We start from the raw sequence: 16,328 nt of genomic DNA on the forward strand, positions 1-16,328 counted from the left end.
CTGGATGTAAAACTGCTACAATGTTGCGGGGGGTTGCCAGGGTGTTACTAGGTGATCGTTAAGGTGCTCTGAGTAATTATTAGCACATTGAAATCCGGTTTCTACTGTGTTCTGAATGGCCTTTATCCTATTTTCTATCCAGTTTCTAGTTCATGGGGGTCACAAGGGTTTGTGGATGGTTGCCAGGGTGTTGCTAGATGGTTGCTAAGATGTTCTGAGTAGGTATTAGCGTGTCACTATCTGGTTGCTGGGATATGTTGAATGGTTGTTTGGCTTAGTGTGCATTGCTATCCTTTTGTTGGGGTTTTCATTATGGTTGCCAGGGCATTGTAATGTGGTCGTTAAGATGTTATTTATGTTGCTGACTGGTAGCTAGGTGATTGTGGGTGGTTTCTATGGTATTGTGAATGTTCTTAGCATTTTTCAGTCGAGTTGCTAGGTGTTCTATTGGATGCTAGGCATTGCTAAGTTTCTAGGTCTTACTGTATGATAATGCAGTAGATTTTTGTACCTTACTGTAAGATATGGTGCTGAACATTTCGCTAATTTCTGATGGAGTGTTGACCTCTTCCTCCTTTCGGGAGAGAGGGTGAGAGGAAGTCAAGCTATCCACAGCAAATGCTCTTTGCAGGTCGAACAGAACGATCTGGTCTTTCTGGTGAGGGACAGAGTTAATCATCAATTAAGTGTTACAAGGTGTGTCTCTTCTAAACATTTCACTGCACTGCAACATGCAACTCTGCATCATGCTCTCTCAAAGGTGTAATTTAAGTGAAGTAAGTATGTAATTTCTGCACCACTAATTGCTATAAACGAAACTGCTAAAATAGTAATAAAGATTTCCAGGTTTACCAAGAACTCAAGAAGAAAATGAATGTATTACCTTTCTTACCAAGAATAATTTATTTATTTATTTTATACTCTAGCAACCTGTGACTACATAGAACAAGTGATTTCGACTATGGATGGATGCGTGGATTCCATTCATCCATTATCCATCCAAACATCATTCATTCATCCATCCATCCATCCATCATCCGTCCATCCATCCATTATGCATCCATCATCCATTCAACCATCACCCACCCATCCATCCATCATCCACCTCTCCATCCATCATCCGTCCGTCCGGCATCCATCCATCATCCACCTCTCCATCCATCGTCCGTCCGGCATCCATCCATTCATCCATCAATCCATCATCCATCCATCATCCACCATCCATCCATTATCCATCCATCATCCATCCAACTATCATCCATTAATTTATCCATCCATCCATCCATCCATCATTCATCCATCATCCACCTATCCATCCATCATCAGATGTCATCCATCCATCCATCATCATCCATCCATCAATCCATCATTCACCTATCCATCCATCATCCATTATCCATCCATCATCCACCATCCATCCATCAAACTATCATCCATTCATTTATCCATCCATCCATCATTCATCCATCATCCACCTATCCATCCATCATCCGTCCATGTCCATCCATCCATTCATCCATCAATCCATCATCCACCTATCCATCCATCATCCGTCCGTCCATCCATCCATCCATTCATCCATCATCCACCTATCCATCCATCATCCGTCCATCCATCCATCTACCATCCATCCAACTATCATCCATTCATTCATCCATCCATCCATCCATCCATCCATCCATCAATCCATCATTCATCCACCTATCCATCCATCATCCGTCCATGTCCATCCATCAATCCATCATCCACCTATCCATCCATCCATTCATCCATCATCCACCTATCCATCCATCATCCGTCCGTCCATCCATCCATCCATTCATCCATCATCCACCTATCCATCCATCATCCGTCCATCCATCCATCATCCACCATCCATCAATCCATCCATCATCCATCCATCCACCATCCACCTATCATCCACCATCCATCCATCATCCATCCATCATCCATCCAACTATCATCCATCCATCCATCCATCCATCAATCCATCATTCATCCATCATCCACATATCCATCCACCATCCATCCATCATCCACCTATCCATCCATCATCCATCCAACTATCATCCATTCATCCATCCATCCATCATTCATTCATCCATCATCCACATATCCATCCACCATCCGTCCATTCATCCATCATCCACCTATCCATCCATCATCCGTCCATTCATCCACCATCCATCAATCCATCATCCATCCATCAATCCATCATCCACCTATCCAACCATCATCCACCATCCATCCATCATCCATCCAACTATCATCCATTCATCCATCCATCCATCCATCAATCCATCATCCACCTATCCATCCATCATCCACCATCCATCCATCATCCATCCAACTATCATCCATTCATCCATCCATCCATCCATCCATCCATCCATCCATCAATCATCCACAAATCCATCCATTCATCCGCCATCCATCAATCCATCATCCACCTATCCATCCATGCATTATCCATCCAACTATCATCCATTCATCCATCTATCCATCCATCCATCCATCAATCCATCATTCATCCATCATCCACCTATCCATCCATCATCCGTCCATGTCCATTCATCCATCATCCGTCCATGTCCATCCATCCACTATCCATTCATCCAGTCACAAGGCTAGCTTAATGAATTCATTAAATACAGACTTTTTCAGGTTTACCAATATTTTTTTGGCCCTCTCCTACAGCAGTAACTAACTGAACCATGCTAACCAGTCAAACTTTGACCCCTTCGCTTAAACAAACAGACACCAATATTTTGAAAGCACCATAGAGCCACAGTGTTTACACTCCTCAGGAAATCAGCCTAAAAATCAGGCAAGTTTTTCTGCATTAAGTTCCTAGATTATTATTTAAAGGGCACCTATTATGACATTTAAAATGTTCCTAATGTTGTTGTGGGAGTCCCCAACAACAGTTTTACATGCATGCAATGACAAAAAACACTTTTGTTTTCGTATAATATGCATTTATTTTTACCTGATTTGCTCACCGACTCCCAAATGAATCGTTCAACGACTCGTTTTTCAAACCCCTCCTTTGCGCGACGCTAATCTGCGTTGATTGGTCAGATGACCCAGCAGTGTTTACAGAGATAATACTTATTTTTAACACGGAGTGCAATGATGCTTTTATCAATTAAATTGTATTATAATAATGATTATAGTCCACTGCTTTATAGTTTGTAGTAAAAAACGAAAAATAAGATAAAGAATTTAATGTTATGTTAGCGAGCATAGCCCAGAGTTCATATTGTAAAAGCACAATCAGTCTTTGTTTGCGTTAGCCCGATGGATGCATAAATAACGTTTTTACAAAAAAAAAAAAATGCAGTTACGTTACTACGAGGTATTATTCTATTCTTTAGACAACTCCGAAAACAACGACAAACACTTCACATATCTCAATACAATTGTCATTGAAGACCTAGAAGCTAAACGGTGCTTACACAACAAACTAAATAATTATTAAGCATGCTACATAAAATATAAAAGCAAAAATTATTAATAACACTTACAGGTTGTGATACGGAGGAGGAAGCTGATGCAAATACACTTGGAACTGAACCTTCCTTCAATATCAGCCGGCTCGCGAATCCAAGTTTGATTGCATATTTAAAAAGCAATCTCTTCAAAATGACGCGAACAAAGCACAAGGCTCGGACTATATTTCTGTGGTATAGTGAATTGTAGCCACTTAGTCTTCAAATGCTCCTCCTTGGGCAGATGAAAAAAGTTTGCTTTTGAGCTGCACTTCAGAACACAGCGTCTCGTCGCCATGATATTTTCCCCTGGCCTTGGAGCGCAATAAGTGGGCGTATCGTATTCAAATAACTTGACAAGTTGACGTCATCTAGTCAGAGAAAAAGCTTCGGTCTTCTAATGATTCATAAAAATGACTCAGAGTCGACTCTCACTTTTGAAAGACAATAACTTTATATACGGTGCACTTTCATATTTCAAACTTTGCAGGATGTTTTTGTTCACTTAGATCTATGTTACACACTACATGAAAGGTAAATTTCAAAATTCCATAATAGGTGCCCTTTAATAGTATGAGCTTATGATTATAGTGGACATCTTAAAAACACCTCAAAGAAAGGGACTATTTCACAAATCCTTTGAATGATGTTCTTACAATGTTCCAGGTAGGCTCGGCATGATCAGCGCCCAGATACTCCACGTATGAAGCGAACCCCTCGTTCAGCCAGAGATCATTCCACCATTTCAGCGTCACAAGGTTTCCAAACCACTGGAAGACATAAATCACATGGCAAACTGTGTGAAGCAAAAAGTACTCAGAGTCCCCTTTACTGGGCCTAGACGTACCATGTGAGCCAATTCGTGAGAAACCACAGTTGCAATCCTCTGCTTGTTGCCATTGGCAGACGTCGCCGGGTCATATAGAAGTGCAGTCTCTCTGTAAGTGATAAGACCCCAGTTTTCCATGGCTCCCGATTCGAAGTCAGGCAGCGCAATCTGATCTAAGAATAGAGCAGGATAAATTTGCATTCTGCTGTACTTTGAAGGTTTTCTTAATGAAGTTGGTCGTACCTGACTTAGAAAGCGGATAGCTAGTGTTGTAATATTTCTCAAAGAACTTCAGTATTGGCTTTGTGATATTGAGCGCATAATTTCCTTGCCCGTCTTGAATGGCTTTTTTCCGTGCCCATATTCTTACCTGTGACAATACAAACAAACATAATTTACCTTCATGTCTGTAAAAAACTTCTCTCAGAGTTTAGATTAATAAATTGGCATGGAGGTACTACCAAAACACCCTTGTTGTCTTCAGCCCTGATGTAGGCAAAATCACTGACGAGAAATGCAACAAGGTATGTTGACATCCTCTTTGTGGGTTCAAATGTCGTCCTGATAACGTCCGTTTTATCAATGTTTACATTTTCTGTCCCTAAGATGAAAAAATAAGAAACCACAGTCAGAGCTGTTTGTTACTATTTTGAGTCAAATTGCATTTACTTAATGAATTTGGCAGATGCTTTTGTTTAAAACCACTTACTTTGCTTTTAAAGAGATTTTTTTCCACCCAAAAAATACAAATTCTGTCATTTCCTCATCCTCATATCGTTCCAAACCTGTATGACTTTTTTTTTTTTTGTGGAACATAAAAGGGGATATTTAAAAAAAATGTTGGTAACAGTTTCAGTTCCCACTGACTTACATTATATGGACAAAAATATAACCAATGGGAAACGAAACTGTTTGGTTACCAACATTCTTCAAAATATATATTTTTTGTGTTCGGCAAAAGAAAGAAATGCATACAGGTTTGAATACTGGACTGTCTCTTTAAGGTATATAATTTATCAGTTCATGCATTCCCTGGGATTCAACCCTGTGACTATAGATAGTGCCATGCTGTACGGTTTGAACTTTACAAATTCCAGTTAATTAATTATATAAATTTATAACAAAATGACCCAGTGGAAAAAAATAATTAAGTGGTTTTAGAAGTCAATATATTGTTCATTTTATTTCCATATTTTTAAACATAAGTCTGTCACTACAGCAATTCATTTTGCATTTGAAAAACATTTTTAACTGGGATATATTAGACAAGCTTGACAGGATTTAACTGATTGGATACAGAAACATTGTTTTGATGTGAAATTGGCCCTGCAAGCAAAACATGATTTGAAAAGTTTGCCTGGTTTGCTTATGTTCAGATAGTCAAGATTAGGTTTGAAGCTGATGGCAGTTAAGGGAATAACTGCAAGGAAAACAAACAGAGCTGAAGTGAATGCCAACATCAGGAGGACAGATGTTGCCGAATGACACATGACCACCAGACTACCATAAATTTGCATGACGTGTGTGTTTTTTAAGGAATTAGTCATTTCCTTCATGTTGTTATAAAACTATGAAGTCTTTTTAAAGGGATAGTCCATCCAAAAATGAAAATACTTTCATTAATTGCTCACTCTCATGTCGTTCCAAACCCGTAAGCCTTTTGTTCATCTTCTTGTTTAATTTCAATTTCATGAATCAATATGTGTGCACAAAAAACATAATTTACCACTTGTTTTACAAAATATGAATGTCTCCAACGCACGTTCACGAGAGCACCATGACACATGCATGATGTGTTGACGTGAGAGCAGACGCTGTTGCGTGAACACGCGTTAGTTGTAGGCTTTTTGATATCATTTTTTCCCCTTTTAAAGTTGAATTGGCAGGTGACAGAATAATTTAATTTTAAAATGCCCAGTGGACATTATATTTTTAAAAAACATGCTGCAGAATTAGCCTTACGGTACGGATCCACTTTTGCGACACGACTGTCGCGTGGTGTCGCGACGCCTCCCCATATTTGTACGTTGATGGGTGTTCCAAGTTTAGTGCTATGGGCGTGATTTTGAGCCAGCGGCCAGTCAAGAACAAAGGACCCGCGAGAGACTTCCTCCCGTCCCCATGTGCTCTACTTCTATTGGATAGTCGCGTGGCTTTCAACAGATTAATTTGCATAAAGATGGGCATCGGCCAGCTTTTTTGACGTGCTACATTTTTCCAAATGTAGCGCCGCCTTCCCGGGATGCTTTGCGGGCACGTTAAGTAGCTTGACGTCACCCACATTAATAAAATTGAGTGCGGCGCAACAGAAGTGTCACACGGACAAGTGGATTCCCACCGTTAGTTCAATATCAGGGCATTTAAGTAGCTTTTATAAATGTGCCTTAGAAAAAAAACTTTACTGGTGTGCATCTTGAGATAAAAACAATGGCACTGATGTATTTTAAGATATGTCTGTGCAAGTTGCTTTCAGTTCAGACAGCTCAAACATGCATTTCAGTCATTGACTAAATGAATAGTTTGTGAAACGGGCCATCAATCTTTCAGTGAGCACAAATGAGATTAGTGAAAGCGATGGATCGATTGTCTTACTAATTTCCTGGCTGTTGGACAGTGCTGTAGTTCCCAGGTCATGGATAAGAGTGATATGAAACACAGCTTTCATGCCAGGTTCATCGAAACACGGGAAAGCTTTTCTAGCGTAAGTGGCCTGCATCTGCGTGATGGCAATAATTCTGGAAAACATGAGAAAAGTGTTTGATCACAACACTATAAAGTCAACTAGTTTTGAACAAATGGCAACGGTTTGAGTTGTGCTTTATTCATCAATATATTCGATTATTATTCGAATAGATTACTTTTTGTTTGTCAGTAAGATGTCATATTTCTAAATGTAAATGATCTGAAATGTCTATAACGAACAGCATCAAGGAAAATACTTTCAGTAGTTTAAGTAACAGTTAAAAATGTCTTGATTTGCATTACATACAAAACTATCAAACCAAGTGACTTTTAAAATACAGCACAAGCACACTTTTGAAAAACACTTCAGAAAAAGATGTTTGATAGTTTTTTTTAAATATAAAATAATAGATAGCATATTGTTCAAAAGTTTGGGTTTGGTCTCTTATGCTCACCAAGGCTGCGCTTATTTGTTTAAACAATATTATTACAATTATTACAATTTAAAATGTAATTTATTCCTGTGATCAAAGCTGAATTTTAGAAGCTGAAAACTGAAAATAGAAAGATAAAAAATAAACAGCATTTATTTGAAACATGAATCTTTTGTAACATTAGAAAGTTCTTTGCTGTCACTTTTGGTTGTTTTACTTCCGGAATAAAGCATTTAAAAAAATTTTTTACTGACCTCAAACTTTTAGACAGTAATGTGTACTGTTCAAAATAAACAAAAAAATGTCAACAAAAGTATTTCAACGTTTTATGATTGCTGAACATAAGTACATGTGGTTAGTCTGCTAGAACTGAACAATTGACTGTAATAGCAAAAGTGTCTCAGAAAAGTGAAGTTGCGGTTCTGAGAAATCTCCCACATCCTCAGTTTTGCAGCCAGGTGCCACTTGGTTTGATAGATTGTGTGTAATGCGATAACATTCAGACATTTTTAGCTGCTTTAGTGTCCGTATACTTTTTGGGGAAATTGTATTATCACAAAGATGTACAACAACTCACTTTTTTTTACCATCTTCCATGTATTCACTCCTGTAGAAACCATCCAGATTATCAGAAAGCTCTGCTCTGAACTCTGTGTAGAGCCAGTAGGACTTCCCAGGCTTCAGTTTTCCCTCCAGTTGAATCACCAAGTACTGTGTTTCGGTCTGAAACCAGGTGGTCTTTATTGCTGGAGCTGTTACGCCGCTCAGGCCGCTGAGTTTTGCATGGTGCCCCTTGAACAGAGTTAAGTTCAGTTTGTTGGAGTGAATCAATATCAGGTCTGTCGTCTTCACACAAGTAAACATCACTCCCGAGTTCCCGGTGAAAATATGCGTGTCATTGGCGTTTATCACCAAACGAGGCCAAAGAGTCACGTTGTAGTACTGTGGAGACAGAGTATCGGGCAGTCTGTATTTGTCCCAGGGTTCGTTCGAAGTCTTGGGGGTGGCAGGTACTGGTGATGCAGTTGCATTAGTGAATTTCGCTGCGTTTTTGGACTTTTCTCGATTATAAACGGCTGATAATGCAATGATGGTCACCAAGGCTATTGCAGCCAGTACCATGGCTGCGGTGGCCATATGTTTGCTGATGTAATATCCTTTCCCCATTGTTCACTGCGGTTTGAGATGAGAAAGTGGTGCTGTCGCTGTTGCGCGTTTTTCTTCTTTGTTGTGTTGTTGAGATGATGCTAGCGTGACATTGCTTTTAACAAAAACAAATAGATGGTTTCCATGCCCGGTGATATAAATACCTAGAAGAAGCAATGTTTCATTAAAGATTCAAGCAAAATGATTGTAATAAAGTTCATTCAAATATGACACACACAACCAGTTCATTTTACTCACACAGCTAATGAATGTTTTGCAAGTATTGAATTATAATGCAAAAGTCATATCGACATCTTATTCATATCGAGTCTCTATTCACTTTCATTGTACAGAAATGAGCAGCTTGGACAAACTAAAATAAAAAACTTGAAAATAAATAATAATAAATCATCTCAAATGAACTCATTGATATAAGCTAAACATAAATGTGGGATTTAGCAATTTGCTGGCAAAATCTGCACTTTTGTTTTTTGGTGAAGAATGAAACAATCTAACTCTGTTAAGATTAATCCAAGCATTAGGTTTAGCTATTTAGTGTTAGTACAAAAAGTCCTATAATGCACATCTGGAATAATCCAATGCACTAAATCACTTTGTGCTCTTTCTCACAGGTGCTTCCTCTTGATGGCTTGCGTCATTTACCATCTTCTTGTTATCATGTGAGTTCAATCAACAAACACGTGCACATATTTTAACACTTAACGGCTGCTTATGTGTTAGGAAGCAGAAATATGCACAAAAGTGTAGACTGATTTTAAGTGTAGACTCATTTTGGGCCATTTTCATTGGTGCTCTATGCAACAGGCGGCAGGATAGAATGGGATGGAATGCTCTCCCTGTCCCGGGGATTCATTATCCATTAAACCAATGGATAACGTGAGCTGTCTTTTCAAAAGAAGAATAATCTTGTGCTTGTAAGTGGGAGATGTATGTGAAAGTTCAACTTGCAGATGTGTTTGCATTGGAAAAAAACAGCACTGGTCACAAGGGGGCAATGAAAATATAATCATCATTACACCAATAAGTTTGGTGAAAAAACAGAAATGATCTTATATTTCCCTTTTTTTTTAAATGTTTAAAATGATTGTGTGTGTGTGTGTGTGTGTGTGTGTGTGTGTGTGTGTGTGTGTGTGTGTGTGTGTGTGTGTGTGTGTGTGTGTGTGTGTGTGTGTGTGTGTGTGCGTGGGTGGGTGTGGGTGTGCGTGTGTGAACCGTTCAAAAGTTTGGGGTATTTTAAGTAGCATTTAACATAGCATTTTAAAATGCAAAATCATGGACAAACAAGTCCTCCAAGTTCCAACTAGATCAGCACGAGCCAGAATAAACCAAACCAGTATGGAAGTTCACGCTTGTCTCAACTGTTCTTAACAGGTATGCCAAAGCTCTTATTGCAAATTAAAGTTTTGCATATACAAGTTCATGCGATCACCGATCATGTAAAATCGTCTTGCTTAAACTAAACGCTTGTGTCTTATACGGTCTGACGGCTTTATGCATTTCATTCGACTGTTTTAACCATTTCCATCTGGAAGTTATTTGAGATAAGTAAATATGAACAAATGATCTGCTACACTAAAATATTAAACACCCACATTGCAAAGAATGCCATCTCATTCGTTGACCATATGCTAAATCGCTCTGTCTGGAAAATGCAACTGCGCAGGAGCACAAAAATCTTGCAGCAGTTTTCTTTCTTTTGGAAAGACGACTTATTTCTTGTGTGAGATTAAAGTCAAATCAGATAAAGACGCACGCATGCTCGACTAAGATGAAAAGAAGACAGTAAAAGTACACATACCAGGTATATCCATAGGGAAATTCACAGAAGTGGGATAGTTGCGTGTATGATGAGGTTGATGGGAAAAACAAACACTCACTCACTCGCTCTCTCTCTCTCTTTCTCTCCCTCCCTCTCTCTCTCCCTCCCTCTCTCTCTCTCTCTCTCTCTCTCTCTCTCTCTCACACACACACACACACACACTCCGTCCCAGTTGGGAGGAGGGGCAAAACTAAGCTTACATATACACACCCCAAACCCACCCAGACACATACACACACACGTACAGTATACACACAGACTGAGAATTCTCTAACAACTCTTTGTCAGGGGTTTTAAGGGAAAAAATCACTCTGAAGTTACATTTATTACATGTCTTTCATAACTTATGTGTGATGGGCACAGTTTGAGACACAAGAGTTTTTTTTTAATTTCTCAGGAGAAAAAGATCCATGTTTAAAATGTCTTTACTTTGGCAATATGTTGTATTATTGAACAAAAATAGAAGGCTCATTATGCAGTCATGACTGTAGAAAAGAAATGTGCTGAATGCGAGAGAATTGGTAAGAATAAACTGGTGAGAATTCTATTAGTTCCACAAAAGAATTTCACCACTGTCAGGAAAATGTAGAACATGTTGGTCTCTGTGGTTCATGGTGGTTAAGTTTAAAATTCCTTGGCCTCCAAACACATGAATCTCATATCCTGTGTGAAAATGAATGCAAGATGGCCATTTGGACACTTAGAATACCTCACTGGACTGTGTTAACCTCTTTAGAGCAGAGTACATCTTTCTCTGTCTGAAGTTATTGACTTCTGCCACTGTATCTGTTATTGCGTATTATGTAACCTCTTTCACTGAATGACTTTAGCCCAGGGATTTTTCTCCGAGAGACACAGCTTCGAGCGTCCGGGCATTGTCTTGTCTTTCAAGTTCTGTTGTTTATTGTGGTGGTCTTTATTTTGGATTGTGTGGACTCTATGCCAATTATGAGTGCAGAGCTTTGCGTTTATAAACATTTCTCTCCTGTTTTTCATTATTCATTTAATCCATTAGTATTGGCACGAATCGATTCCCATGTGCTAGACAAAACTCTTGTGAATCATAGAGCATAATTATCAACAGGCCTTGCTTATATTTTAATAGTTGCTTTGCTTAGTAATGTTACTCCTTGCAAATTGTTTATTTTAGAGTGTTTTTATACATTCACTTCAAATTCAATTTGTAAATATTTTTTATTTCATTATGCTTTCTAAACTTTTTTCTAAGTCTTTATTACAGTTTTTTCCAACTGCTTACGCACAACATCTTTTCATGTCACACGATTTTTGAAACCTCTCACTCAAAGTGCAAAACTACACACCAAATATCCAAAACCATAAGCTATTTCTCAGCCTTTGACTTAGTTTTCAATTGCATAAAACACTTTTCAAAACTCTACACACAATTCTCTAACCTAAAACACAAAAATCTATAACAGGAAGTGACTTTCTTTCCTTTTCCAAACACAACCAATCAAAATGCTACACTTATTCACCAGGTCACACACACACTCCTCACATGTGCAAACACTAATTGCTTAACTGATCACTAACCAATCACTGCTTTACTGTAGTATAGGCTTATAAATAGACACCCCCACCCCCCCTACACACAATTGTGTTCTTTACTGTAATCTAAATAATATTATTTTGGTTTACATATGTATATGGTTTTGTTGTATGCTACTGTATACAACAGTAATGTTTGGCCTAATAAATATTTTCTGTTTCTACATCGCATTGGTGTTTACATTGTACTTGTTACCCCTCTCAGCAGATTACTGTCACTCAGAGCCGGCTCTCCCAATAAGCGAACTAAGCGGCTGCTTAGGGCCCCGCCGCCACTAGGGGGCCCCCAAACTATCGTCCGACCATAGACCCTGCGACCGTGACCTGTAACTCGACGTACATTGGCATCACATGTTAACGCAGCGGTAGAGTTACATACGGGACACTGCACTTTTTCGCTATCACAAAAGTGTATTATTTGCATTTGTTTTAAAGCCTTGCCGTTTAAACATTTAATTTGCGTGCTGTTCTGACATGCGTTTTTTTTTCTGAGCGCTTAGTCGCGTACACACCGAGCTCGCGCACTAAAAACCTGTCAAACGGCACCCGATTACTGGACTTTATCTAAATAGCGTCTGATTGTGCTAATACTGTCAAATACACACAAGGTTTACATAAAAACAGTTGGTCATGTCTAAAGTGAAAGTGATCAGTTGCATCTGTCACTGTGTGTTAGAAGCGTGCTGATCTTTAAGGGACAGCAGCCTATAAACACGGATAGTTAAAGGGATAGTTCACCCAAAAATGAAAATTCTGTCATTATTTACTCACTCTCCATGTATCAATTTCTTTCTTCTGCTGAACACAAAATAATATATTTTGAAGAATGTTGTTAACCAAACAGTTGATGTACCCCATTGACTTCCATAGTAGGAAAAAAAATACTATGGAAATTAATGCCGTCCATCAACTGTTTGGTTACACACATTTGTCAAAATATTTTATTTTGTGTTCAGCAGAAGAAGAAAACAATTATACATGGAGAGTGAGTAAATAATGACAGAATTTTCATGGGTGAAATATCCCTTTAATGTTAATACATTTATTATTGTTATCTTGTTACAGGTCCATCTGATCTGTTGTATATGAAAATATGTCTTATTTTAAGTGTTTGTGTTTAAGTGTTAAATGTAAAACCGTGAACTGTAAAAAAAATAAATAAAATTGTTTTAATTTCCCGCCACACATCAGTAACCATGGACATTCATTCATCACAGCTGTTCATCGCCATCATGTATATTAGTTCCTCCCTGTGCACTGTTTGTCGGTCTATGTTTGTGTTTGTTGCACGCACTTACTGTTACATCTTCTGTCTGTATAAGTTTAATTATTTTTTATTAAAAGACATTTTACATTGGAACCTATTATCGTCATCTGCTTCTTCATCACTGTAACAGATTGACCGACCTTAATGGATTATTATGCATCGCAATTTGCTGTTTTGGCTTGTGAGAGCTTGGATTTTTTCGTTTTCACCTAAAACTTCTGTCGTCTTGCCGTCACCAAGCCCCTTCGACGACGAGACACTGAAGTCTTTTTTCTGGATCAGGGCTAACAACCACCATCCCATAGACCTCCCAGACACCTCTAGACTTAACTGGAGTCATCATCCGGAGTCTGGAGAGTGTCTACCTCCAGTCCAGAACACAGCCGGACCCAGAGCCTGTATCACCACCAGCGCCTCTGATCACCTCGCTCTGTCGCAAGCTGTTGACCTGTCTGCTCCGCCTTGACTCCTCCCACCTTCGGCTCCACCAGACACCCTCGGCCTTTCGATTCCACTGGGTTCCCTCGTCCCATCTTCCGCTACGCTCCGTTCTTCCACCCTTAAAGCTGCAGCGGGCTCCTCCTTCCCTTCAGGTACGCTTCAGTCCTCCATCACACCGGCATCGCCTCAGTCCTCAGGCACTCTGGCTCCACCTCATGTCGTAGGTCAGTGAGAGCTGTGCACGTAAACCTCACTCCCCACTCCGCCTCCTTGTTAGAACGCTCGCCTCCCATTTGGACAGCCCCAGGTTCGCTTCTCGCTTAGAGCGGGCGGTGCGAACTGGAGGGGCTACAGTGGTGCCGTGACCCAGATGGGATTGAGGTTTAAGGGTCTGAGTGTAACAGACGTAGGCTAGTGAGAGCCGTGCATGTAAACCTCACTCCCCTAATCTCAAGAGACTGCAGTCTTTAGCGTCCTTGTTAGAGCGCCCACCTTCCATGCTGACAGGCCTGGGTTTACATCCCACATAGAAGGGCGGTGCGAACTGAAGGGGCTACACTCAGATGCTCGCCACCGTGGCATCGCCTAGGCCTCCTGTGCCAGCGATGTTGCTCTGCTCCATCTGCGCCCTGAGATCCATCAGCTCCGCCTCCGTTGGTCATCCCCCATTTGACGTCAGCCTCTAATCCACCTTGGCTCCTTCCTCCCGACTCTGCCATGGGCTGTCATACCTGGGCTCTGGGTCTTTGTACGTCTACCACCATCGTCACCGGTGTCTCGTGGTCGTCAGGTTGTTCCCATTCGTCCGTCGCCTCTCATCACCATCCCTTCGCCATCTCCATCTCCTGTTGCCATCCCTGCACCATCTCCACTCCCTCTTCCTAAGCATCTTTCTCCTCACCAAACCGCCACGAGGTTGCGCCTTCCGGGAGGGGGCGTTCTGTCACGCTTATTCTGTTGTGTTTGTCTCTAGTGTCATTTTCATGGACTTTCAGTTTATTTTCATTAATCACGTGTTTCCTGTGTTCTTATTTTCCTCCACTCATCAGTAATCATGGACATTAATTCATCGCAGCTGTTCACCATATATATATATATATACATTCAGTATCGTGCACCCAAGTCTTTTCACCCAAAAAAATGGTTTTAAGCAAGTTATTTATATCTTTTGCTGTAGTGTGTCAGTATAAAATATCATTTACATTTCCGAACATTCCTTTTGCCTTTGTTATAATTGTAATAATCCAGTGACATTTTTGTATGCACAAGGAGTCTGACAATAGCTGGAATGACCTGATCTCACCATCATCGAGTCCGTCTGTGATTACAAGAAGAAACAAAAATAACTGAGGCAGACTAAATCCAGAAGAACTCTAGCAAAATCTCCAAGACGCTTGAAGAAACGTATAAGAAAAGTACAACTTGCTAAAACACAAGTTACAAAAGAACTCTGCTCATATTCTCAAATGAAAGCTCATGTGATGCAAAATGCTTGCCAAAGTCAGCAATATTTGAACACAATGAACACATCTGGCATTATTCATTACACACAACGTATCAAAATTGAAGACACTTGTTGCTAATGCTGTGACCACATGTATAAAAGCAAGTTCAGAGTGCACAGTTTGCTGAAGATTCCAAACAAACACATGGATGAAGGCAGAGTCAGGGGAAGAGGAATTCGAGTCAGAGAAGGGAGAAGAGCTGGCCAACAAGGGAGAGGAGGAGGCCAACAAGGGAGAGGAGGAGGCCAACAAGGGAGAGGAGAAGGTCCAGGAGGGAGAGCAAGACAACCTCGCACCATCATTATGGACGAGATGCGAGCAACAGTCATTGACCATGTCATTGTCCATGGCTGAAGCAGGACTAAGAGTCCGTCCAAACCTGAGTAGGTTCACCGTAGCCACCATTATCAGGGCATTCAGACAACACAACAGCTATTGTACTCTATTGCTTTCTTTGTCACAATACAATTTTACAAGCCTGTGAAAGTAGTCTATTGGTTTCAAATCAGTTGTTACTGTATTGTAAAACACGTCAATTGACAACACATGTTTCTTTCTTTAGAGTTGAAAGAATGCCACATAGAGGTGGGAGGGTTGTTTTTTATTTAGGGTTGCATATTTACAGCGGCACAAGAAACCCTCATTGTGGATATGGTTCGTGAGAACAACCTCATCAGACTCCGTGAGATCAGAGACAAAGTCATTGCCGATAATGTCAACTTTGAGAGCATTGATGATGTCAGCTTGGCCACAATAAACCAAGTTCTCCGGCACCAAAAGATGCGGAAGAAACAGGTCTATAGGGTTCCCTTTGAGCGCAACTCTGCGCGACACAAAGACCTACGTTACGAGTATGTGCAAGTAAGTATACATCCATGTTCACAGTACAGTTAGTGGACATACTGTGTTGCTCAGTGGCCTACATTACTTCTGGACAATACTGTAATATTACTCTTTGTGTGGCCATGGGTTTGGAGGGGCTTGTCCACCGGCGTGCTGTCCTTGGGTCTTACAACACCCAACGTCTCCTCACCTTCCTAGAGGAGCTAAGAGACATCCTCCTGGACCGCCAACAACACCATCCTGGGCCCGCACATCACATTTATGTGATCATTTGGGACAAT

General features: G+C 40.2%; 1 protein-coding gene across 2 annotated transcripts in view; it reads right to left on the minus strand.

Moving 5' to 3' along the window:
* anpepa (alanyl (membrane) aminopeptidase a) overlaps positions 1-10,558 on the minus strand; it is a 32,647-nt gene extending 22,089 nt beyond the window's left edge. The window contains exons 1-8 of one of the 2 annotated variants that reach the window (XR_013795047.1): positions 10,402-10,532; positions 8,014-8,746; positions 6,913-7,055; positions 4,782-4,921; positions 4,564-4,690; positions 4,339-4,493; positions 4,148-4,261; positions 512-655 (exon numbers count right to left, since the gene is read on the minus strand). Coding sequence is in view for 1 of the 2 variants with exons in the window: in XM_079590698.1 (XP_079446824.1) it covers positions 512-655; positions 4,148-4,261; positions 4,339-4,493; positions 4,564-4,690; positions 4,782-4,921; positions 6,913-7,055; positions 8,014-8,603 (1,413 nt within the window). In the remaining variant the exon portion in view is untranslated. Of the gene's footprint in view, positions 1-511; positions 656-4,147; positions 4,262-4,338; positions 4,494-4,563; positions 4,691-4,781; positions 4,922-6,912; positions 7,056-8,013; positions 8,747-10,401 lie in introns of both variants that reach the window. The other variant, XM_079590698.1, reaches the window with a different exon arrangement.
* Between the last annotated feature and the right edge of the window lie 5,770 nt (positions 10,559-16,328).

This window comes from Phoxinus phoxinus (genome assembly GCF_949152265.1).
Source record: "Phoxinus phoxinus genome assembly, chromosome: 2".
In the NCBI taxonomy this organism is placed as follows: Eukaryota; Metazoa; Chordata; class Actinopteri; order Cypriniformes; family Leuciscidae; genus Phoxinus; species Phoxinus phoxinus.